This window comes from Dama dama, chromosome 9 (genome assembly GCF_033118175.1).
Source record: "Dama dama isolate Ldn47 chromosome 9, ASM3311817v1, whole genome shotgun sequence".
Taxonomy (NCBI): Eukaryota; Metazoa; Chordata; class Mammalia; order Artiodactyla; family Cervidae; genus Dama; species Dama dama.
The window spans coordinates 94930974-94952042 of NC_083689.1; the positions used below are offsets into that span (position 1 = coordinate 94930974).

Here is a 21069-nt window from a genome sequence, read left to right on the forward strand (position 1 = left end):
CTAGAAGTTTCATTGTTTTAGGTCTTACAGTCCATTTCAAGTTGTTATTTTCGATAAGTGTAACATAGGGGTCAAGTTTCATTTTTTACCTGTGACCGTCCAGTTTTCCCAGCCCCATCTGTTGAAAGGACTGTCTTTTCTCATTGAGTATTCTTGGCTCCCTGGTTAGATATTAGTTTACCATATATGCTTGGGTTTTTTCTGGGCTCTCAATTTTTGTCTCAAAACACATAGCTTTGAAAACCAACTTGCATGTTCAGACTTACCCTCTCCAGGACCCAGCATGTAAGTAGCTGACCCAGAGGCAACCAGACCATTTGTGGGAAAGGATCATTTGCTTGCCTCCAGGCATTGAAGGGAAGTCACTCAGGGAAGACATCTGATTTGAAATGTTCAGGAGCCTGCCTGCTTGAGGGACAGAGACTGGCAGCCATCTTTTTTTTTCTTTTCTTTCCTTTCCTGGCAGGAACCATCTCTCCCCAGCTACCTTGCTTCAGCCAGTTGGTACCATCTGCATGCCCACCTTCTGCCATGCTCCAGAGCACCAGCATCTCCCTGAGGGGAGCTGTCACACATCAGGTGCACGAGGTTTTACGTCTATGAGGCAGTTCAAGATGGCAACCTAGGACAATCATTAACTCACCTCTTTGAGACAGTCTCACCATAAACCCCATGCCCAGTGCAGGTATCCAGCCATCAGGAGGAAGCTCACAAGCCCAGAGCTTCTTGCTGAGTAGCTAGGAGAGAAGTAGCTTTTGTACACCACATAAGGAACCTCAGCTTTTAAGACCTGCATCTGAGAGATGAGCCCTCAAGGCACCTGGCTTTCAAAACCAACAGGCTTGCAACCATGGAACCCAGAGGCCTATAGTGAAAGAAAATGGCTCTTAAAGAGCTCGTGAGCACTCACTCATCACAGGACCCAGCACAGAAGCGCAACTCTCTGAAAGGTGCCCAGGTTCTATGTGAAGAAAGTCCATCTACTAATATTAAGGTGTTGGCCAAAGAGGCAGGAACCTGCTGGGATACTCCCTGGGGATGGAAGCTCCTGAGTCCCATCTTTGAGCTCTCGCTGCACTGCACTTCAGAGCACCAGTATGTCTCGGAGGGGAACTTTTACACCTGTCTGGTGTCCTGGGTTTTGTGGCTGCCACCCAGGGGGCTACCCCTTGAGTGTTTGGCTCCGAAGGCTAGGGGACTTGTATTCCTGGGTCTGTGGCACTATGACATTTGGAGAGACGGTTCTTGGCAGACCACCACTCCCAGGGAACCAGACAACAGACTGAGACACACCCCCTAGTCTTTCCAAGAAGGGGCCTATTTGCTCGTCTGGGAGCTTTGGCTGAGGGGCAGGATCCGGGACCGGCCCGCGTGGCGGAGCCTAGGAGGGGCCGTCAGGAAATGGTGGCGGCCGGAGGACGCAGTGGCCGCCTTCTCCCGCCGCCAGCGTCCCCCAGAGCCTTGTCTGGTGCCCCAGTTTGGCAGCTGCTCTCAGGAGACACCCCTGCGCCCCTAGTTCTGGTGGCCAGAGGGGCCGATGTTTGCAGGTTCTCAAGGACTGTGACCAACGGAGAAGAGAGTTCTGACACCCTCAGGGCACAGCAAGAAGTAGAGACCAAGATGCTCAGCCCGTCTGTGAACCAGGGCTATAAGCTAATGGCTGCAGCTGAGGGGCAGGCTTCTAATTAAATACACATCTAAGGGCTAACTGTGAACCCTTCTAGACACCTCAGAGGGGCTCCCTTACACATGTCTGGTGCCCCAGTTTTTGCAGCTGCCACCCAGGGGATGCCCCTCAACCACCTGACTCTGGAGGTCAGGGGAGCTGGTGTGCCTGCCTGGGTCCACTAGAACTGTAACACCCAAGAGACAGGTCTCAGCAAGCTGCCCCCAGCAGGGCACTGCACAAACAGGAGACTGCAGCGCACCCCCAGGGTTTCTAGAAAGACGCCTACTTGCTTGTCCTGGTGCTTTGGCCTGAGGCGCCACTTTCAGGTTTGGCACACATCTGAAGGCCTGCGCAGGGACGCTCAGGGAACAGAGGCCAGGGGTGCTGTCATCACCACTCTCCTTCAGCACGGCTCATCAGTTGTCTCCCAGAAAGCTTACAAACTCACCCGAAGCCCCGATTTTTGTGACTGTCACCCAGGGGACACCTCCAGATCCTCTGGTGGCCAGCTGGGCCTACACTTGCAGCCCCACTGTGTGTATTTGCTTTAAAAGCTGCAGCCGACAGGGCTGACTCTCAGTGAGCCTGAGTCTAGGTGCTGACTGAGCGCCTCCTGTTCGAGACGCTGACAGGTCTTGGCACATCCTCAACTCCTGAGAGCTATTAAAACAGGCTGCCCAGACCGTCAGAAAGGTTTGAGAGACAACTAAGCCAAGGCAAAGTTGAATGATCTCCTCCACAAGACCACGACTTCCAGGCTGGGAGGGGTGGCTCTTTTGTCTAACGCATAGGAACCTACATAGAGATTCAAGCAAAATAAGGGACATGTTTCAAATAGAACAGGATAAATCTCAGGGGGGAAAGTCCTTCATGAAACAGATGTTATTTACCTGATAAGAAGTTCAAAGTCATGCTCATAAACATGCTCACCAAATTCAGGAGAATATGGATGAACACAGTGAGTACGTCAACAAAGAAAGAACAGATGAAGTACCAAATAGACACAGAGCTGAAGCATAAACTCATTGAACTGAAAAATACACTAGAGGGATTCAACAGCAGGCTAGATGAAAAAGAACACAAAGGATCAGTGAAACATACTAACATTTGCACTATAGGGAATCACAGACGAGAGAAAAGAGCGCAGGAAATGTGTTTTAAGAAATAATGGTTGACAACTTCCCTAATCTGGGGAAGGAAACAGACATACAGATCGAGAAAGCCCAGGGAGTTCCAAATAAGAGAAACCCAAAGAGACTCCCATCAAGATACATAATTAAAATATGAAAAGTTAAGGACAGGTATAATGAAAGTATCAAGATACTAACAACTTGTCATGTACAAAGAACCTCCAGAAGACTGGGCAGATTTTTGAGGAGAAACTTTGCAGACCTGAAAGAGATGGCATAATGTATTCAAAGCACTGAAAGAAAAAGAAAACTTGCAAACAGGAATACTACTCAGCTAAGCTATCCTTCAGAACTGAAAAAGTGTTTTCCAGACAAGCAAAAGCCAAGAGTTTATCACTAAACTGGCCTTATGACAAATGTCAAAGAGATTTCTTTAAGCCAAAAAACTGTGCAATAAGTAGCAAGAAGACACAAGAAAGCACAAATGTCACTAATGAAGGTAAATACATAATAAATGTAGTGGGTTAATCATTTATAAAACCATTATGAAGATTCAACAACAAATATAGTAAAAATAACTATACTATAATAATTAGTTAAGGGAAACACAGCATATTAATTTAAAAAGGGTAAAATGAGCTATGAAACATAAGGAAACAGTAAAAATCTAGAACTTTCAAATGCATTCAAACTTAAGTTTTTATAAGTAAGCCTCGCAGTTACCATATAGCAAAAGCCTACAGTAGATATACAGAGCAATAATTACTTTAAATGAACTAAAATTTCCAATCTAAATACATTGGGTGGCTGAGTATATTAAAAATAACCAGCCTCTTCTATATGTTGTCTTTGAGAGATGAAGTCAGATGTAAGGACACACAAGACTAAACATCAAGGGATGAAAAAAGATATTCCATGCAAATGGAAACCCAAAGAAAGCAAGGGAAGCTATAACTTATATAAGACACTTTAAAACAATCCAAATTGGAAAGAAAGAAGTAAAACTGCTGCTATTTGCAGATGATATGGCTTTATATATAGAAAATCCTAAACACTCCATCAAAAAACTGCAAGAACTAATAAATGAATTCAGTAAAGTTTTAGGATACAAAAGGACTGTATAAAATGCTATTGCATTCCTATATACTACAATGTACTACCAGAGAAATTAATAACAAATTTAATCAAGAAAGTGAAAGACCTATACACTGAAAATTGCAGGACACTGATGAAAGAAACTGAAGACCAAACAAATAAATGAAAAAGTATTCCCTGCTCAAGGATTATAAGAGTTAATATTGTTAAATGTTCATACTATCCATAGCCATCTACAACTTCAGTATAATTCCTTTCAAAATTCCAATGGCATATTTTAATAGAAACAATCCCACAATTTGTATGGAACCATAAAAGTCCCCAAATTGCCAGAGCAATACTAAAGAATAAATCTGGAGCTATCACACTCCCTGCTTTCAAACTATATTACAGGCCTCTCATAACTAAACCGTATGGTATTGGCATAAGAACAGATGGCATGAATCAGTGGAACAAGATAGCCCAGAAATAAACCCATGCATATATGGTCAATTACTTACAACAAAGGAGCCAAGGATATACAATGGTGAAAGGACAGTCTCCTCAATAAATTGATGTTGGGAAAATTGGACTGGCACAGCAAAAGAATGAAGCTGGACTATTATATCATTTATAAAAATTATTCAAAATGGACTGAAACTTGAATGTGAGATCTGAAACCATGAAACTCCCAGGAGAAAACATAGGTGCTAACAAAGTAAACAAGTGGGACTTCATCAAGTTAAAAAGCCCAGCAAAGGTAACCAACGAAATGAAAAGGAAGCTACAGAATGGGAGAAAATATTTGCAAATCCTATATCTAATAAGGGGGTAATAGGCAAAATACATTAAAAATGTATACAACTGAATAGTCAAAAACTATAAACCAATTAAAAAATAGGCAAAGGATATGAATAGACATTTTTCCAAAGAAGACAGATGGCCAACAGGTACATGAGATGCTCAATATTACTAATCATCAGGAAAGCCAAAATACAAACCACACTGAGGTACCACTTCACACCTATCAGAATGACTATATCATCAAAAAGACAATAACAATTGTTGGTGAAAATCTGGAGAAAAGGGAACCCTTGTGCACTGCTGGAAGAAATGTAAATTGGTGCAACCACTATGGAAAATACTTTGGCCACCTGATGCAAAGAGCTGACTCATTGGAAAAGACCCTGATGCTAGGAAACATTGAAGGTGTAGGAGGAGAAGGGGCCGAGAGAGGACTAGATGGTTGGATGGCATCATGGACTCAATGGACATGAGTTTGAGCAAACTCTGGGAGATGGTGAAAGACAGGGAGGCCTAGTGTGCTGCTGTCCGTGGGGTCCCTAGAGTTGGACAGGACTGAGCGACTGAACAGCAGCTATGGAATAAAGTATGGAGGGTCCTCAAAAAATCAAAAATAGAACTATTACTGCACTCCTATCATTTCACTTCTGGGTATCTATCTGAAGAGAACAAAAACATTAAAAATACATGTGCACCCCCATGTTCATTCAGCATTATTTATAATAGCCAAGACATGAAAGCAACCTAAGTGTCCGTTCATGGATGAAAGGATAAAGCTGTGGTGTACATACGCACAATGGAAAATTATTCAGCCATTTAAAAAAAAGAAAACTGTGAAATCTTGCCATTTGTGATAACAAGGATTGACCTCAAGGGCATTCATTATGCTAAGTGAAATAAGTCAGACAAAGACAAATACTGTAAGATTTCACTTACATGTGGAATCCTTAAAATACAGACAGAAACAAAGCTCATAGATACAGAAAGCAGACTGATGGTCACCAGAGGTGGGGCAGTGGGAAGTGGGTGAGGGAGTCAAAAGGTACAGATTTCCAGTTGTAAAATGTCTTGGGAGGCTTCCCTGGTGGTAGAGTCTAGTGGTAAAGAATGATAAAGGTCTAGTGGTAAAGAGTCCACCTGCCAATGCGGGAGACGTGGGTTCGATCCCTGATCCGGGAAGATCTCGTTTGCTGCAGAGCAACTAAGCCCGAGCACCACTACTATTGAGCCTGTTCCATAGAGCCCACACTTCACAACTAAAGATTAGCCCCCACCTGCCACAACTTGAGAAAAGCCCGCACAGTACCAAAGACCCAGCACAGCACAAAAAATAAGAATTTTTAAATGTCATGGGGACTATAGTTAATAATGCTGTTGTAAACATTTGAAGGTTGCTAGGAGAGTAGATCATCACAAGGAAAAAAATGTTTCCATTTCTCTATCTCTGGCATTGAAATTTTTAGAAGCCAATTTTCCTTTTAAATTACAAGAAATTTAAATTTAATGCTTGCAAAAGATGCTGCTGTGATTGACTTACTTGGATCACTTCTTGGATTAGAATGGCCAAGAACCATTAAAATGAGGCATATCTACCCAAGCTAAATTATCCAGCGGTGAACCCTCTGCACTACCTGAAGAGCAAATATGGATGAGGGGTAAACAGGTGAATTTGGAGCTACTTGATGAGGTAGAAATGTCAAGAAAGTGAAGTCGCTCAGTGATGTCCGACTCTGCGACCCCATGGACTATAGCCTCCCAGGCTCCTCCGTCCATGGGATTTTCCAGGCAAGAGTACTGGAGTGGGTTGCCATTTCCTTCTCCAGGGGATCTTCCCAACCCAGGGATCGAACCCAGGTCTCCTGCATTGCAGGCAGACACTTTACCCTCTGAGCCACCAGGGAAGCCCAACAAGAAATGTCAAAATAACGTATAAAACTAGATGTATCTATTCCTCATATTCTATGGTATAATGTAGAATTTCAGTTGGATAAGTCTACTGTTTTAAATTTATATTGCACTTAATAAACCACCAAGCATAGTCACATAAACATAAACAAAGAGCTTTTTGTGAAATCAACAGACTGGGTCACAAACCAGAGCATCTGGGCTCTTCTTCAGGGATTTTGGCAGAATAAGCTAATGCAATTATGATTTGGTCTCTGTCTCCCCATGTGAGACCCATGTCTTAAATTTCTGTTTAATATTTCAGCAATCACCTACCACTGAAGGAATACTGTTCTTTGTTTTATTTTATTTGATGAAACAAGAGACCCAAACACATTCTCTGAAAATTACATTTAAGACAGCTTGCCAGTGAGGCCACCCCAGGTTATACTGCCAGATGTCTGCCGTGGGCTCCACTTTCTGACAGCTTGGGGAAAAGAAACCAGAAGTTCCCCACCTATCACAACTGAGATGGCAGGTCTGACCTGGGTAGGTTAGAGGTAATAAACTGCCACACCTAACGCCCTACCCTAATGCCTTCAATAAAACAGCATCTGTTTTAAATATCAGAGGAAGGAATGAAAGAACATACAATCGGGTCCCAAGAACATAGTAGAGGAAATACCTCTTCCCTTGGATAGTGAAAGCACTCCTGTTTCTTTAGATTATAGGAATTAAGACAAGAAAACATAATCACCCTTCCCTTCACTCTCTGCTCCCTACCCAAGATGTAAAGGTAATGATAATATAAAGGGCAAGAGGCTTGCTCAAGATATGGAAAGACAGCCAAAAAGAAGAGTGAGATTCAAGGATTTTAAGACTGGGGGGCCTGGAGACATCAGACCCTTTTCCATTTTATTCCTGCATATTTCTTTAAAAGCCTTGATAGGAAAAGAACGAAACTTTCCTTTGCATCTTTTTACTTTCAGTGTGTAAGTCCATGTTTTCTGAAGTTAAAACCCATTTGGCTCTCTGCATTTTGTATAAGTTTAGTAATCTCCGGTGTATGCAGGCCAGGGGCACGTAGAGCATTCTACCCAGTCTTATTTATATATATATATATATATATATATATCTCATTAATGTAGTTTTATATGTTCATCAATCTCGGAGGCTGAAAATTGAGTTTTCCAACCAAAAGAATTTTGTTGGGTGAGGAAAAACAAACTCCAAACTATGGAGAGTGCTGTACGTACCACCTTAAATAGAGTCTAAAGTGAAGTCGCTCAGTCGTGTCTGACTCTTTGCAGCCCCAATGGACTGTAGCCCACCAGGATCCTCTGTCCGTGGGATTCTCCAGGCAACAGTGCTGGAGTGGGTTGCCATTTCCTTCTCCAGGGGATATTCCCGCCCCAGGGACCGAACCTGGGTCTCCTGTATTGCAAGCAGACACTTTACCATCCGAGCCACCAGGGAAGCCCTAAATAGAGTCTAGGGACATAGAAACTGTCAGCATGCAGCATAGTTGCATTAAAAATTAGGACACTCCTTCCCCAGAAACTACCTTCAAAGTGGGTTTTTACAGACGCATTTGGTACACAGCAGAGGTTTTTGTTCCTGAGCAGCCTTCCGATGCCAAAGGCCCTCTTCCCGTTTCCTGGAGGTGACCTCTTAAACATGCAGCCATATATAGCACCATGTTTACGGACGCTTCCACAAGATAAAGGACCACAGCACAAAAGCATATTGCCCTAAATGCACCATATAGATCGCAATGCCTCTGTTTACGTGTAAGTGGTGAAAATAAATCTGAGTGATATCTAGACAAAGCTACACTTTGATGTATGGAGAATCTGCACCACTACATGTTTATAGTATGATGGAGCCTATGGTGCTAGATAAGAGAAATGGATTTTGCAGGTAGACCTAAATCTTCAGACTGTTGTGATTTTTAACTGACCTGTCTCTCTTCATCATAGAATAGCTTCATGACCATAAATACAGGGAACTGCTGACAGTATAACTCACCCCTTAAAAATAGTTTGTTCTTAGCAGCTGTGACAGTCTTTTTTTAAGGAGGCTTTACTTACCCCAGACAAGGACAATGTATCTCAGCGGAATGAAGTACAGGATGGCTGTGAACGCACAGAGGGCCACGATGGCCAGCCAGCTCAAGAACGGGACGGTCCAGTTGAAAGTACTGAGTGAGAAATCAACACATCAGCAATCCAAGCACTTTGCACTTTTCTCAAAGATGAAAACGAACGTGATTCAAGCTCTGGACTACGGATCTAGCAAAGACGTACTTCTTTTGGGAAGAGGTGCCAGTAGTCGTGGGCTTTCCTGAATACAGGACCCAGGTGAGGGGTGTTGACACTAACCCCTCCACGCTGGCTGAGATGACTTCAGGGTGTAGAGTCGTTGTACCACTTGGGTGACTCCCTATGGTTTAAAAATCTTCTAAAGCTAGTACTCCATCTCGTTTTCTCCAACTTCTCATAGAGGAGAATGCCCCTGGGCCTACCATTCTTTCTTCTGTGAACTCTCACATAGGATTACCCACACTGGAAATAAAATATTGCCAGCAATTGTCTGTAGACCTAAATCTTAACACTGTTGTGGAAATCCTCAGAACTTGAGAAATCCTTGGAAAAATACTTTCCACTTCAGCTATGTTTCAGATGGAATGAGAAATCAGCAAGGAGAAATCTTGTAAAAACTTTTGTTACCATCATTGCCCTCCTCCCAGAAATACATCAATAATTAGGAAATAAAGTCAACATTATCTGTTATTCTCCCTGCATTGTTTCCGGCAAAGGAGAACATAGCAGATGGTAAATTTGAAGACTACAAAGGAAGTTTAAGCGGAAGAGGGTGAGTTTTTGATAATGGAGAGAGTTGGAAGCAAGACTGGAGTATTGACAGTGATAAAACATCAGAACAAAGAACAAAAGTGGGATCAGTGAACAAAAGAAGTTGCAAAACAGTACCAAGAAGATGGGAAGGACTTGAGTGGGACAAAAAGAGGAAAAACCATGACAGAAGGCAGACGGAACACGGAAAGACAGTTATGTTCAGGCTTTCTGTGTAGAATATCCGTAGTAAGTCATAGTTGTTAAGAGAGGGTGACAAAATTATAAACAGACTCACTGCGTGGAGCCCTCAAGGTTAGGTATATGAACCGTATCTTCATTTACAGGCATACTACTGCCTCAGTGCTCGGCCTCCAAGGAGGAGCAAACGTATCTGAGTGACTCTTTAGCGTAATTTAATGAAAACAACCAAAATAAGTAGCAAATCTGTGTTCAAAGCCTAGATTCTGTTATGTGACTTTAGGTGGTCGACCTCTCTGAGCATCAGCTTTCCTGGTATAAGATGAGGACAGCTTTTACTGTATCCAGGAAGACTGGTGGTGATGGCAGCATGTTTATGGGAATCAAGGTGATGTTATTTAGAGCCATTAAGCTCTGGAAGTACTGTACGGCACTTCTTAGCAGTGAGAAGGACCCCAAAGACACTTGGAGAAAATATGGAAATTGTACATGATACGGATAACTGTCAGTGTTTAGTTCTTCTAATTTCCTGGTAATGGATGCTCTATGCACTTGGATTGGGTTTTTCCAGAGAAGCCTGTAATCCAATAAAGGATGTTTGTCAAGAGATTTTCTCATATACTACCCCTCAGCCTAATACTTAGAAGAGTTATTCCTTAACTTTGTGGCATATGACTTGCTTTTTGTCTTTCTCTAGGTCACGTCTCCTAAATTTTTTTTTCCCCCAATAAAAAAGCCCAAGTTGGGTCCAACCGGGTTCTCTTACTTTTAGTAACTCTTGGGGTCTGGCTTTTCTGTTGTGTTTTTCTATGTCCTATGGCCAGAGTGAGCGTCCTGTAATTGTCACAGGTAAAGGAGCATGCCTTCACTCCTCACTGACACCTGTAGTTCCCTTGCTTCTGCCCGCTGTGGAGACAACAGAAGGCTGAGGGTCTGTTTGCTCTCCTGCAGTTGAGCTCAGAGCCATCCGTCACACCACTGGATGTGCGAGGGCGCTGGCTCCTCACGCAGAAAACCCTCCTCACTGAAGTGCTCCTGTGTTCTTATTCCTCTTGGAAGGATAAATGACAAAGAATACCAGTATAGCTAATGTCAGGGGGAGAAAAGACTGCTCTTTTTATTTCCACAGTGCATCATGGAATCTAAATCTAGAATGTGATCTTATACCATTTCCCCCCAAGAGATGCTATTCAAGAAAGTTCTGGAAGGATTATTTCATAACAAGATGTAATTATGGAGTTTTATACTTAAAGATTGCATCTAAATCTGCTTTCTAGATAGATCCATTTTATCCCATGTGACTCCAGGAGAGTTTCTCTCTTTTTAGTAGTCCAAAGATGATTATGCAGAAGAGAGATTTCTTGCAAGACTCTCTAGATTATAGGCCATGTTCCTGTACCTCAGCCTGGACTTGTGTCTCTGTCTATCCCTTAGAAAGTTCGACCAAATCCAGTTTCCCCAAGGCTGGTCCACAGCCACGACCTTATTTCCTTCAACTGGCCATGGTCTTTTCCAGTACCTGTCTGAGGTCTGCTAACACCCAGAGTTACAAAGAAGCCTCGCCACTTCAGGCAGTCACAGTCCTGACCTCAGAGCTGACCCAGGGTCTTCTGCTATAAATGAGATATTCCTGTCGGGTAGCCTACACACCACCTCAGGGAAAAGGCAACACCCCGGAGGGAAATGCTCCATGTCAGACTTCACCCTTTGCTTCTGAGATAGGTTGTGGAGAACAAGGAGACATTCTTAGAGACGGAAATAACATGAAGAAGAAGAAAGATGTGGAAATCAATCTTGAGAAGTCTGAAACTGAATGTTGCTTAAAAGTCCCATTTGGGAGTCAGAGGGAGGCTGTTGTGTCTAATGTAAGAAAGTGGAAACTCAGCACCTATGCATGTGTGGAAATGTATTAAAAATTATACAAAGTAAAATGCATTATGCCTTGAAACATGAAAGGCACCAGATGAATGACCCATACCTTTAGTTTAAATAATTTACTCCTTTCAATTTCTGTGTATGCTGAAGCATCCAAATCTGCTGCAGACTTTCAGTTATGAATAATAAACAATGAATAGAGATATGAAACTAGAAACATACAGGCTTATCCAGGTATAAAGCACCCCTTCTTGAACAGACCGTTTAGAAATCATTATGCAGGCCGATTTTCATGTAGTTCAGTGGCATGGGCCCTTAGTATACTTTTTACTGATTATTAATTATAAATCCACCTTACCATTTTTATAATTAAACAGTTGTTTTAAAATATATATTAGTAAGACAAAGTAAAACACAAATTATGTTTCTTAATTTTACTTTTGTTCTCCGTGAAGCTCTATTTCCTAACTTTTAAATTATAAAAATTGTTTATTTTCTAGATGACAGAGTATTAGTTTACTTCATCTATAATTATGATCTCAGCTAGTTAAACAGAATTGAAGGAATATTTTCCAGGGTGCTATTTATAATTTTTTTTAATTTAATTTTATTGATGAAACTGTTAACTTGACCAATAATAAAATGCAGGTGTGTCTTGATTACCTGAAATCCTCATTTAACTTTTTTTTTTTTCTATTGCAATTTCATATTCTAAGAACAAAGTCTTGCTGTGAAAATGTGCTAAAATTTAGGACGGTGTTATTTTTTTCAAAGCTAAAGTATGACTTCTTTCCAACCAATATGTTCTAAATTTCAAGGAGGAAATTGACAGAACTTTCATAAAACCAAAGACTGGCAGAAACAAAGTAAATAATGATGAAACTGAGCAATAGATCACCCAGACGGAGTGTCCCCTGCCAGAAAGAATGTGGCATTTCACCCTCTGAGAAATAAATGGACACTGTCCCCCAGAAAGCCAGGGCTCACATGTCAGCATCACTCACTTTTTTATCCTTTCGCCAAAGGAAGCCACTTCATCTAGGATGTTCTGGACACTGATACATACCTCCTGGATGGCATAAATTTTATTTATAAATCCCTTTTTTTCACTGTCCTAAAACAATAAAAAAAGATTCTATGTGAGTAAAGGTATCTATATCCTTCAGGGCTTGAATTCTTTTCATTGTTAGCACTGTTACAGTTTTAAACTTAGATGAACTTCATTTTTCCATGGATGTAAGTGGCTGCATGCAGCCCCTGAAAACTTTAGATATGAAGGGAGGTCAGCAGAAGAGTACTCGGCATTGTAGGCCTGTGGCAGTGTGACGGTGGCTGCAGGGCACAAGACTCACAGTCCGTGGCTCTCGCCCTGATGAACAGAAACATTTCAGCAGGCGGACGGGAAGCATAAAGATGTAAGAGGAAGATCAGGTCTCAGAATGACCAAATGTGGGACCTCTGCTGGCCCTGGGCCACCACGACACGATGCTTAGCAGACCCAGTTTTCTGGCCCACCACCCACAGACCTAAGTTAGGTCTTGGCTCCAGATTATTTTAATAGCAGGGAACGCTGGGTGCAAATAAGAAGACCTGTGAGCAATGAAAACTAAAAAAAGAAAATTTTATTTAAAAAATAGAATCAAACTGAAATTCAGTAAGTGTACACTTCTAGATAAACCACCTTAGGGGCAGCAAAATACATAGCCTGGTCCCTGTCTTAAGAATAAGAGCCACATACTTCATGCTCTATTAGTCAGGGTTCTAACTAAATATTTTCCCCCTATTTGTATTTAATTCTTCTTTTAAAACTTGTGCTGGCCCTAAGCAAAGCTGGTGTGTGCTCCAGCGAATGGGTGCAGATTGAGCACCCAAAGAGTGGTGTGAACCTGGTGGGGGTGATATGCACGTTTCTTAATTTTAGACCCAGAGGAAGAAATAATGGTGGCCTTTCACGATAGAAAATTCTGCTTAGTAGCCTGGCACCAAAGGCACTTGCCTAGGCTGTTTGGTGGAGACCATCCAACCCATGACTCCATCTCTCCATGCCAGCTTGAATCTCTGTGGAAATGTAGATCCAATTTCATTACTTTTAACTTCTTCTGAACACTTGCACGCCTTGCCAGAACACTTGAGACCTCATGTGGCAGTCAGTGCTTGCTGGAAGCAGCCAGGAAACCAGAATAATAATGTCGTCATGTTGCACATTTACATACTGACTTTCATTTTAGCAGAGTCTAAAGCACTTTGCACTGTGAACACTTGGCTGGGGCTGGCATCCTGCCACCTTGGAAAGCGAGGGCAAGTGAGTGACAGGTGTGTGGGCAGCCTCCAAGGACAACAGGGTACAGTGGGACTGGGGACGTGGATGCCAGTTTTATAACATGATCTTTAGATACCAGATACTTAGAGCCTTCACTTTAAATTTAATTCCCACGGGAGATATTGCCTACATGATTCATCTCACTTATGCCAAACGGACTGTCAGGCAATGAGGTAGATGAAATGCATGAGGCTCAAAGTTTAGAGGAAAATTACACACTCTCAGTGTCTTCAAAAGTTTCCCTGTCTTTAAAAGTTGCCCTTCACTTGTCATTATAAACACAGGTGCATCAATTTCTGGTGTTTTTTCCCCTTCCCAGGAATAAAACAAAATGTATTCATTTCACCTATGCAATTGTACATTTTAGAATAAAATGGACAGCCAGTGGCTCCTCCTTGTTCCTTTCCGAATTACAGAATTGGTCTGCTCTAATAATCTACACGGCTTTCAGTGTTCTCCCTCAAGCACCAGCTAAGTTCATTTACATTTATGAAGTAAAGTGTTCTCACAAAATATTTTTCTACATGCAGAATAAATCAAGTTAAAGATGAAGCATGCTGGTTATACAATGAAAGTTCATTGAGAATAAACTCAAAAAATAACCAGTCTGAAATTATGAGGTGAATATTTCTTTCACAATAGCAATAAAACGTATGACACTTAGCCATAACTTAACAAGAAATACACAGAATCTATAATCTATATAAGAAATTAGAGATAATGTATTTCTGCAATGGAATACTGAATATTAAAAGAATGTATTCTTTTAGTTGAACATAAAGGTTTAGTTTTGCAATTTGAAGCAAATCCTAATGTTTGGTGTAAAGTAAAATGGGGAGAATTTGATGAACTATTTTTAAAATTTGTTTGGAAGAGTACCTATAGCTAAGCAATGTTTGCAGAAGAGAAATAATGAGAAAGCATTTATTGTACCAGATATTTAAGTAATTAAAATATGAAAGATGAGCATTAAAAGAGGAATTGTTGTATGATAAAGCACCATCATAAATCTATCATGAAGAAGGAAATATTATGTTACTGGGTAATTGCTTTAACTATTTGGGGAAAATTATATTAAATCATGCCTTAATAGATTCTCAAACCTATTTGAGATAGCTCAAATTTACCTCAACATCTTTCTCAAACTGAAGTACCCCAAATATACATTAATTTAAAAGCAAATAACTAAAAAAGAATTATAAAAGCAGAAGAAAAGATAGGTAAGTTATTTACTGACCTTGGAATAAGAAAGAACTTTCTAAACATACAAACAGTGAAGAAAATCACAAAGAAAAATAATTAGTAGCAAAAGTTATATAAAATTAAAAACACATCAAAAGTTATAAATTTAAAAGGCTAAGTGGGAAAAAAATTTTCAACAAATATGACAAATGAAGGGATGGGATTTCCAGTATATTCAACAAACATCGGAAACAATTTTCACAGCAGTTTTTTTTATAGTAACAAATCATGAACATGTTGGGTATAATTAATTATGTTAATACAAATGATGGACTATTAGGAAACCACAAGATACTGCTTAAAAGAGTGAAAATACTTATAATCTACTAGAAATTTAAAAGAATGGGAAGCAAATATGATATACAGCATAATCCTAACTTATTTTTGAAATGGGTAGGATGGAAAAATGAAGGGAATATGTCAAAATATTAAAGGTAAAATGGATGTTTACCTTCCTCATGCCTTCCTATAATATTCAAATTCTTTGCAATCAATATATTTTAATTTTATAACCAGAATAGTTCCCTGATTTTCTACAACATCACTATAAAAGTAATAGGGATAGAAGACATAAATGAATCAGTACTCACTGGACATGATTTTATATGGTTAATCTGTTTTTTCCTTAATTTATGTTTTTGTCTTCTAAATTATTTTTAGAAAGAAGTAGAATGTAAACATTCACTCGTTAAGCACCATAAAGTGCTCTTCACATAGCTCATTCAATCCTTACCACCATCCTACAATGTAAATATTTCCCCCCACTTTACAGAAGAGAAAACTGAGGCTCAGGGAAAATGACAGCACTTGGAATTAGGACCACAACTAGCCAACTCCAGAGTCTGTTCTCTGCATGATATACTGTGACCTCATTCTACCCAGGAAGATTTCAGTTCCTACCCAGGATCCCTGTGAGGATAAACAAGAAAAAAAGACTTGCAAAGATTTAGAAATGTATTATTGTAAACACCATAATCAGCAAGAAAATGAAATCTAGAACCTTGATTCAAAAATGGAAATTGGAAGATTGTTAGAAACCACCAGATTTAACATTAATAATGCAGTGTGCACATATAAAATATGAGCCCTTCATTAATAAGATGTGTCATTTTAGGCCTCTACAAAGACTGTTTTTAGTAGATACTTTAACTGTATCTTTGGCTAAAGAGTTTTTTAAAATCTGCTCATTTAAAATTTTCTTTCTTTCTTCTGCATACCCATCCTACCCCCAAGCCTGTCACCCCTGGCCACCAAAATTCAAAATAAAAAAGTCTGGAGTGTTGGCAAATTTTGAAAAGGGAATGCTTTAGGATAAAATTTTTTATTTTAAAATCTTTCATCAAATTCTATATTCCTCCACTGAGGTCTCCAACCAATGAAGTAATTACTCTTTATATACAGTATATGACCCCAAACTGCAATGGGTAATGGAATTGCTCTGTGTTGCTTTCCAATATTTCACACTTTTTTCATTAATGTTCAATACTTTATTAGTAGAGAATAAATTGGTACATTTCTTTTATTGTCATTTTTACTTTCTTTTATAAACCAGCCTGGATGGAAAAAAAAAAATAGGGTAGTTAGTCATCGAAAAGCTTGGAAATGACACTATTGTTTGTTTGTTTGTTTTTAATGTATTATTAAGGTTTCTTTTGAAGATGTAAAAAGAAACTTACCCATAAAATAGAACTATAACTATAAATCTGAAAACATGTGAGATATATATTATACAAGTTTTTTTCTAATAATTCCATATGACTTTTAAAATCTTGTTTTCAGTAGTCCACAAAATATCAATAACTGCACGCCTGAAATACAGTATTCTCTCATATTCACCTATTTTACTATCATGTATCCCATTAGAAAATGAACTGGATTTTTCCAAAGAACTCTCTAGATCCTAGCTGTGAGGTATTTAGAAAATTCTCAAGACCTAAGGAATCAATATGTACTCCTTATAGATGGAGAGAATCCTGTTCACTGACTTTCAAACCAAAGTAACACGTGCTCCCATTCACAGATTCTGTTCCGAAAGAGAACAAGAAGCCAAGGTGATAGGTGTCAGGGGATGTGTGTTCTGTGGGGTTGGGTTCCTTGTGCACCCAGCTGCATCCTGCCACAGTCGCTCACACCAAAGAGGTCACTGTCAGTCCCGTTCATGTCAGAGAAAATGAATCTGTTGGACACCTGTGCTGTGTTCAACATAGCAGGCGTGTAGAACATGTTGCTCAAAATATTGATGTTATAAAATTCAACTTATTTTACTTTCTAGGGTGAGAGAGTGTCTTAAGAGTGTAAAGGGGGAGTGCTATGAAGTCTCGTATTGGGATGAGCACAAACCAGAACTGTCTTAGGAAACCAGAGCATATGTTCACCTTACTGATGATCTCCCAGAGGAGGCGTGCAGATCTGCACCCCAGAGAGCTCATCTGGACCATAATTTTGCTTTGCCTTTAAAGTCCTGCTAGGTAACCTCGCAAAAGGTGAGCAGTAGACTTACATTTGCTGTGAGACATAATCGTGATAGTTTACTGTTGACTACACCTCTTCTGTGAGCAAACAGAGCACCAACTATACCACTGTGTTTGGAATATGTTTATGTTTCATGTGATTTATTTTTTATGCTAAAGATGGTTTTAGTGTACAGCTTTCTTAGTTCACTCAGTAAAATGCCCTGCAAAACAGACTTCCTCTCGGATCTATACTTCTAACCTATGGAAATATTCGATGTATAGGTTGAATAAAGGCACATAAAGTGGCGAAGTGTTTTCTTCATGGCAATATTCCTTCTTTTTTTCAGGCATAGAAACCTACCTTGCAGCCTTAAATCTAGAAAACTGAAATTCTCAGAGAGATTCTCAACAACTCACAGGGACTCTTGACTCCTGAATCTCATCCCAGTGTCTTATTCAGTTTTTATGATATCAAATCATACCCAGGTTACTGGGTGCCGTGGCTCTTTTTCCAATATTCACCTTGAAAATAGGAACCCTCCACTGAAATATTAGAGGAGTCTCAGATACAGTTAAAAAGACAGATGGTGGTGGGGCTTCCCTGGTCAAGAATCCTCCTGCCCTTGCAGGAGACACGGTTTTGATCCCTGATCTGGGAAGATCCCACATGTTGCAGAGCAACGAAGCCCATGCGCCACAACTGCTGAGACTGTGCTCCAGAGCCCAGGAGCCACAGCCGCTGACGCCCGCGCGCCTAGAGACTGTTCTGCAACAGGCGAAGCCGCCAGAATGAGGAGCCTGCACGCCGCAGCTGGAGAGTAGCCCCCACTCGCCGCAACCAGAGAAAAGTCTACGCAGCAACCAAGACCCAGGACAGCCGAAAATAAGTGAATACAGACTTAAAAGGGAAATAAAGTCTGTTTTGTCTGAAGTAAGGATTGCTACCCCAGTGTTTAAACAAAAAAGACAGATGGACAGCATTTAAGACAGTATATTTTCTTTTAAAAAGTAAGAAGTAAGTATTTGCTACCCCCATTGTTTTCAAAAAAATAAAAGATGGACACCATTTAAGACAGAATATTTTCTTTTAAAAAGTAAAACAGTTCTCAAAAATATTTACATTTCAGAGTTATAGAGAGGACTAAGTTAAATAAGATAAGCCAGGTAGCGCTCTTAGTACAATGTCTGGTGCAAATAACTGTCCCGTAGCGGGAGTAGTATAGTAGTAAAACTTTGGATACAATTCCTTATCACGATAATTCAAATTACTTTTATCTGTTTTTGTTCCTATTGAAACAAAATTTTGAAATATTAGAACTCCTCAATATATCTAGAGGAGGGCATGGCAACCCACTCCAGTATTCTGGCCTGGAGAACCCCATGGACAGAGGAGCCTGGTGGGCTCCAGTCCACAGGATCGCAGATTCAGACACGACTGAAGCGACTTGAGTATGCCTAAATGTATGAAACTTCTTATGCATGTTTAGTCGTGCCCCAGATGACTTCGTGTCAACTTGTCAGATTCCATTTTAGAAAGTGATATTAGTTTCTTTATAATGTTACATTGAGGTGTTTTTTTTTTTCCCTCCTTCTGCTGACTTTAGAACATTTACCTGATCTTAATTTTTTTTGCTTCCTCTATTCAGTACACTTAGCTTTCCAGTCCCCATTTTCTGCAGTACAATTTTTAATCACATTTAGTTGTGCCTTGCCCCATTAATGTTATACATTTCTGCATGTAACTTTAAAGGTGATTGCAAAGTAACAAAAATTTGGAAAGTGCTATCCCTCGGGCCAAGCAATGTAAACAGGCATTTAAAAATGGCAGTTGGCAGTCTTGAAGGGATGAAAGCCAGGAAAGAAAGAACGAAAGAAAACAAGGGCCAAGAAAGGGAGGGAGGAAAGGAGAGAAGGAGACAGAGACAAGGAAAAGGAGGAAAGAGCAGAAAGAGGAGACTGAAGGAAAGAGAAAGGAAACAGGAGAGGAAAACTTCACGGGACAGGAGGATGAGGAGTAGACAAACAGCCTGGGAGTGAATGTGAGGAAGCGAAGGTGAATATTCTTGAAGGTGACTTGAAGCCAGGCAAAAATGAAACTCGCTGACTATCCACGTTAAGTTCTAATTAAGCAAAAGTATTATTTGTAAAAGGCTATACATAAAATGTTACATTTTCATTAAATATAAATGTAGATAAACCTTATAGAAAATACCCAGGGGGCACAGATGAACCTGCTGTTGGGAGGAAGAGTTCCCTGGAGCCCAATTTCTTGCTACTCAAAAAACCCTCATCATGTAGACCTTGAGGGATTTGCCAGTCTCCCTCTCTCTAACCATTGAAGAAAATTCCTTGTAACTGTCCAGTTAGTTCATGTAATCGCTTGAAAGATTAGGGCTATATATCAGTGTCAAAACCTCTGACTAACCTCCTTGCCAGCAGGCAGGAAGTATACTTTGCAGGGGGCGGTCCTGTAGATGATGCCATCTCAGGGCACTCTGCCCCAGGAGAAGCTCTGCTTTCAGACGGACTCTCAAGGGAAAAGGCCACAAGGCCAGGCACCAGGCTGATCTCGATAGAAGCCACAGCAGAGCCCTGAGGCTGCTGTTCCCAAGTAACCAGGCAGGAAAATCAGTGGCAAAGGAAACCTTCACCCAGGACAGTCCAAGTGTCGAGATAAGAATTCTGCAAAGTCAAAATGCACCCATTGTAGAAAGGTCTAGAAAATGCGAAAGCACACTCAGGATTATGCTGGCCTAAGACAAGTCACTACCTGTCCTTAGGCCCCATTGGAGAGAGAGAAAAAAAAAAAGTTAAATTGGGTGTGTCCTAAAAAATCCCTTCTGGTGATGATTAGCCAGTTTACAGAGGAGCTAGCAAGGGTGTGGAATAGCCTCTGCTCCCCCGGGGCCATTTGACTGATTCATTTGAGGACAACTTTTATTTGAGGACATGGCCAGGGGATGGAGTTTCTCCTGCCCTTTCTATGGGTCCAGTACTCTCAGCCTGAGTGACAATAGGGAGCAGAAGCCTGGGCTTGCTTCTGAATCTAAACAGCAGTGCCAGGTGAGTTCTTCTTTATCCCAGTTTCTAATGAAAAAGTTGTGTGTACATGTGTGTTTAAAAGCCTCTTTCGAAATCATTTGTTTCATTTCCAGATGTGTTTTTAAATCTGACCGGAGTTCAAATGCACAGCTGAGGGGGCAAGTGAGTTTAGAGAAGGCTGTGAACCTTCTAGACAACCACAGTCTTCAGTTCACTTCAGTCGCTCAGTTGTGTCCGACTCTGAGACCCCATGGACTGCAGCACGCCAGGCCTCCCTGTCCATCACCAACTCCTCGAGTTTACACAAACTCATGTCCATTGAGTCGGTGATGCCATCCAACCATCTCATCCTCTGTCGTCCCTACTCTAGATTTCTGACTAACCGGCTCTTTGGTTAACCCTAGTTCAGGTTGTGCTTCCATTATGGCCTTAACTGTGTGATTTTTGAGCAATTTACTTATCTTCATCTGTAAAATGGGAGTAATTATGGAGCCTCCCTCCTAGATGGCTATAAAACTGAGTT

At 40.7% G+C, this 21069-nt stretch overlaps 1 protein-coding gene and 1 long non-coding RNA gene across 12 annotated transcripts in view; one reads left to right on the forward strand and one right to left on the reverse strand.

The window, feature by feature from the left end:
• Window positions 1-18560, forward strand: part of LOC133062687 (uncharacterized) — a 31486-nt gene extending 12926 nt beyond the window's left edge. Inside the window, exons 5-6 of the long non-coding RNA XR_009694233.1 lie at window positions 467-579; window positions 17852-18560. This is a non-coding gene — a long non-coding RNA (uncharacterized LOC133062687). The remainder of the gene's footprint in view (window positions 1-466; window positions 580-17851) is intronic.
• The window catches only part of MCTP1 (multiple C2 and transmembrane domain containing 1), a 556529-nt gene that overhangs the window by 5922 nt on the left and 529538 nt on the right, over window positions 1-21069 (reverse strand). For 10 of the 11 annotated variants that reach the window (XM_061152022.1, XM_061152019.1, XM_061152021.1 and 7 more), the window contains 2 exons: window positions 12494-12603; window positions 8652-8761 (listed from right to left, as the gene is read on the reverse strand). In XM_061152022.1, coding sequence (XP_061008005.1) covers window positions 8652-8761; window positions 12494-12603 — 220 coding nt within the window. The remainder of the gene's footprint in view (window positions 1-8651; window positions 8762-12493; window positions 12604-21069) is intronic. The other variant, XR_009694230.1, reaches the window with a different exon arrangement.